The sequence below is a fragment of the Montipora foliosa genome, chromosome 4 (genome assembly GCF_036669935.1).
Source record: "Montipora foliosa isolate CH-2021 chromosome 4, ASM3666993v2, whole genome shotgun sequence".
NCBI lineage: Eukaryota > Metazoa > Cnidaria > Anthozoa > Scleractinia > Acroporidae > Montipora > Montipora foliosa.
Window position 1 is genome coordinate 31549815 of NC_090872.1, and position 5118 is coordinate 31554932.

Consider the following 5118-nt stretch of genomic DNA (forward strand, 5'->3'; position numbering starts at 1 on the left):
GCGGTAACTGGCTGTTACTAAAAGTGAACGGGGACTTGGGACTTGAGGACTCGGGGACTCGAGGACGCGGGGACTCAAGGACGTGGGGACGCGGGGACTCGGAGAGGTGGGACGCGAGTACGTCGGAACTCGGAGACGCGTGGGGATTCGAGGACGTGATAAACAAATAACACATGGCTTTTGCACTGAATTGGTAAAATACAATTTTTGAGGGTCTACAAGTGTAAAATAATCTAATATCCTGGAGAGTTTGTCAGACCAGTAGCTGATGATTTCCAGCGTCCATGGTTCCTCCTTGCCCATTTTACCGTGAGAGATCTGGGTACAGAATAGTTTCAACGCAGGGGGTCTTAAACGACGTACTGAGTTTTCAAGTGAAGCTATGATCCTCGCAGTTATGAACGCAATTTTTGCAATTGCGTAAAGAAGTCTGAAAAATTCAGGACTTCAACGGGGTTTGAACCTGTGACCTCGCGATACCGGTGCGACGCTCTAACCAACTGAGCTATGAAGCCACTGACGTTGGGAGCAATTGCAAAAATTGCGTTCATAACTGCGAGGATCATAGCTTCACTTGAAAACTCAGTTACTTATCAGGAAAGTCCTCCGTGGCTGCCCACGACGTTTAAGATCCCCTGCGTTGAAACTATTCTGTACCCAGAGCTCTCACGGTAAAATAGGCAAGGAGGAACCATAGACCCTTTGCATATATGGCGCCTCAATTTGAATAACAATACTTTGCACATCCTTAGCCTCGTACTTATGTTTCTACAAAAAGGATTTTTCACATGAATGTGAGGCCTAGGATGTACCTTGCCATTTATGCAAAGGGTCTATGGACGCTGGAAATCATCAGCTACTGGTCTGACAAACTCTCCAGCATATTAGATTATTTTACACTTGTAGACCGTCAAAAATTGTATTTTATCAATTCAGCGCAAAAGTCAGGTGTTATTTGTTTATCACGTCCTCGAATCCCCACGCGTCTCCGAGTTTCGACGTACTCGCGTCCCACCTCTCCGAGTCCTCGCGTCCCCGCGTCCCCACGTCCTTGAGTCCCTGCGTCCCCACGTCCCCGCGTCCCCACGTCCCCGAGTCCCCACGTCCCCACGTCCCCGCTTCCCTGCGTCCTCGAGTCCCCGACTCCCAAGTCCCCGACTCCCAAGGCCCACGTTCCCGTCCCACTTTTAGTAGGGAGCTTAAGAAACGACAACGGCGACGGCAACGAGAACGTCATCTCAAAATATAAATTTGCGTTATTTTAATCGCTTCGTGACTATTTCAACGTTTTTAATATGGCAAGGGTGTGGTAATTCCTCAAAGATGACACCAGTCGGAACGGCACTCCATTTTAGGAGAGAAAATGAAAATTTATCCTCAAGTGCTGACGTTCTTGATAAAACCAAAAACTTGGCTATTTCACGTTGTTGTTTGGCTGACGACGGCAAAGAAATGGACAAAAGTGAAAAACGCACGTGCAGGGCGTGCAAAGCTATTGTTTTTACCCACTAAATATGCAAATTCGTGACGTTCTCGCTGCCGTCGCCGTTGTCGTTGCTTAAGCTTCCTAGTAGGTAACAGCCGCGGTAACTTCATCACGGCGCCCTCTGAATCCGATGTAACTTTCGATTTTGCCCTTTTACTTGTGCAGCCAAAAGTACAATAGCAAAACTCTCCCAGAATGTTTGTCGGTGATCGTAACTTTTTATATTCGGGGTTAAAAATTAATGTTGTTTTCGTGTCATAAATGTTGTTGCTGATGGCAAAATATTTTATTCTCGATCGACCGACCAGAAAACTTCCTTCTGCTCCTCAACTATTGTAGCTGTCAGATGCTCAGAGGGCACGCTTAAACTTGTGGTGAAAAGGAGTGGGGGAACTTGAAAATTATTAACACGTCAGCCCAGAAGCCAATGTTTCTCGCTTCTCTTTTATTTGTTATTCTTCAGAGACTGGAATGCTGTAGTTCAATACCACACAATTCAGTGCCTTCTGTTTTTTTGTAACACGTACCACAGGCAACCCAGTGTATGCTTCACGGAAGCATCTCGTTATATATGCAAAACACGGGTTGAAAAGTCTGAAAGCCCGAAACTCCCGTGCTGCATATTAATTCGGCAGGGTACACACGCATTGCATTCTTAAACTAGTGCGTGTTTGACGTCATTTTCTCCTCGACCCAGCTCTCTCAAGATTTTAAAGTTAGTAATGGCGGACGAAAAAATAAGAAAATTCCAGCTAAAATAAACAGTTGTCTTTTTAAAATCTAAACTTAAAACTTGGGTGAGTTAGTGTTTAGTTAACATAGTTTTGAAATCCAAAGGAAAAACATTTTTTTTTTTGGTCGTAGTACCACTTTAAATATGGTTGCTTTACTTTACTTTGCTTTACCACAAGAAAGAGGGAAAAATTAATGACGTTTGCACTTGAAAATTAACAATTTATTTGTAGGGTCGTTTCTATTCACCTGTATAGGTCGTCTAAGGTGTAAACGAAAGTAATTATCCTCATCCACGGGTGAGCAATTTTGTGTGGCGATTTCTGACGTTTGGTGAGCTCAAAATTTAACGGTTCTCCTTTGATAGAGTGTTTCAGTTCGTTCTAAGAAACGTGTTTCTTACAACAAGTCACAACTTCTCTGATAATTCAAAAGAGGTATTGTTCGAACTGATTGCACCATGTCAGCATTCGCGCATAAGCCCCCCGGCTCACCTTTGTAAAGACTAAGACGAGACGAATGGCGCGACAAAAAAGGAAATTCTCCCTTGTGAAAGAAATTGGCTTAAGAGCGAAGGAGGATGTGTTTATGTTCGTATCGTCCACCAAATGCATTTTTGATTGCAAGGGGAAAACGAACACTAGCCTTTTAGCGAAGAAGGCGGTCAAAAGAAGATCACAATTGACGAATTCGTTTTGGATGTCTCCATGTTTTGTTGTGAGACTCGCATTCTATGAGGTAGGTACTTTCGATTGTTGTTAGCTTTAGCCTGCAGCATAATTCACTGATTTCCACTTTCATAGTCACTTAATGAAATCGTAATGGCATTTCCAAATTAGCCTCGAGTACTGCGTATGCAAATTGTGGAATTTACGACTTTTGACTTTTGACTTATTCGTCTGTAATTTGCTCTGCTAATAATAATTTCATTTTCTCAGTTTTTTGGAGCATTGCACCGTTGTCGAACAGGGCTTTGGTTCGAGTCTTGGTGACTGAGCCCTAAAATTCTCAAAGCAATAAGCCATTTCCGAGATCATGCCTTTTTCCTCTTCAAACCGAGTCTAAGTGCGAAGTTTTCGTTTTTGTTTTCATTCGTATGTAAAGTAGAACTAATTATCATCACAAAAACTTTGCACTTAGACTCGCTTTGAATAGAAGGCAGACATCAACTCGGAAATTGCCTATTCCCTTAGAGTCATTCTGCGGTAGTGCTAACATCATTCCTTTAAATCGTCTTCAATCCACACATCTTGCCATCATCCCCAACCACAAGAAATCACCTCCAGATAAATGAGATCACCTACACATAGACGATGTACATGTCGCGCCTTGAATTTCGGTTCTTTGTTTGAATACAGGTTTGACTGTTGGGTGCCCTGTTATGAAACGCCGCTCGCCTCTCTTTGACTATAATGCCTGTTGCCCTTTTCCTGCACATAATTATATCTTTAAAGCTTTGCCGAAATTTTTGGTTCATGACTCCATAAATGATAGGATTGCAGCCACTGTTTAGCATAGCAAGCCAAGTGGTGGTGGCGAAGTACTCATCAGGCCAGCTCTTCTTGCATTCCTCGAACAGTAAACAAGTCATTCCAATAAAGTGAGGCGCCCAGCAAAACATGAATGTGCCCATTACAATGAGAAGAGTCTTCGCCGCCCTCGTTTCTCTTTTAAACTTTTCCGTCTCCTCTCTTTCTTTGGCCGCGTTTTCTTTTGTCACTGTTGCTGTGGTTACTGCTGGTACTGGAACGGCCACTATGGTTTGCAAGGGTTTTTCCTGGAGCTCTCCAAGCCGTGGTGAAATCTTCTGACTTTGTTTCCTTGCTGCGCGTAGTATGTAAAAGTAACAGTAGCCCATGATCAAAAGCGGAGCGAAGAAGCCGAATGCAAAAATAAACATAGTATAGGATATATTTTGCCCCCAGTCTGCGGTGCAGATGGATTCATTAGTAATGTAGGTGTAACTTGACCAGCCGAATACGGGAAGGAACGCACAAGTGATCGCGTGTATCCAAACGTACGTTACCATACCAAAGGCAACGCGCGGAGTCATTATAAGTGGGTATTGGAGCGGTTTGATAATAGCAACGTATCTGTCTATGGATACAGCAGCTAAGGACAGCATGGAAGCGATACAGAATATGGAGTTCAACATCCCGTTGATCTCGCACCAGATGTCTCCAAAGATCCAGTGGTACGTGATTGACGAAGCCATGGTGAATGGCATTCCAAGGAGAGCCAGCAGGAAGTCTGCCATGGCAAGATTAGCGATGAACACGCTGGTGATGCTTCGAAGACTGTGACACCGATAGATAGCAAGAAGAATCAGCGTGTTTCCAAAGAGAGAGGACAACATAATAATCAAGAGGAAGGCCGCTTGTATGGCGATGGCGACCAGAGAACGAGTGTCTTTGTCAGCCTCTGAAACCATTTTTGCCCTCGTCTCGCAGTTTGAAGTGTTAACACTTAGTATAAACTGGCAAGCAAATACATCGATTTTGTGTCGTGTTGCTACCCCTTGAAGCGAAACCCATTTCCAATATGTTTATTTCTGGTGCTTCTTTGTTGAGGTGTATAAACACAACAAGTTGTTTTGACTCGACAAACTCCGATCCCAGGTTCTCAACCGACCACGACAACGAGGTACTCAGTGTAACTTGTTTTGATTTTATGATCCTCTTTTTGTCTTTCGTTGTGGATAATAGCTGCAAGCTACGTAATTCAAATCGTGAATAAGCGTTTTTCTTTTCAATGCTGTCAGTTTATCAGACATAAAATATTCAATATTAATATGCCATGATGGGCCCTCTCAGTATTCTGCACCATGGATACCTTTTCCTTTCTTTGTTTTCGCGTGAAGAATTGTAGATTGTCTCTGTGGCTACCACGACAACATTTCT

General features: G+C 43.4%; 1 protein-coding gene across 1 annotated transcript; it reads right to left on the reverse strand.

The window, feature by feature from the left end:
• Positions 1-1911: 1911 nt before the first annotated feature.
• On the reverse strand, positions 1912-5097 carry LOC137999177 (octopamine receptor beta-2R-like). Its single transcript, XM_068845021.1, has one exon. It carries the CDS (start codon positions 4647-4649, stop codon positions 3519-3521), a length of 1131 nt encoding a protein of 376 aa, XP_068701122.1. The 5' UTR covers positions 4650-5097; the 3' UTR covers positions 1912-3518.
• Between the last annotated feature and the right edge of the window lie 21 nt (positions 5098-5118).

Coding starts and splice junctions, on each gene's coding strand:
- LOC137999177 (XM_068845021.1), bottom strand. CDS start 4,649: ATGGTTTCAGAGGCTGACAAAGACACTCGTTCTCTGGTCGCCATCGCC.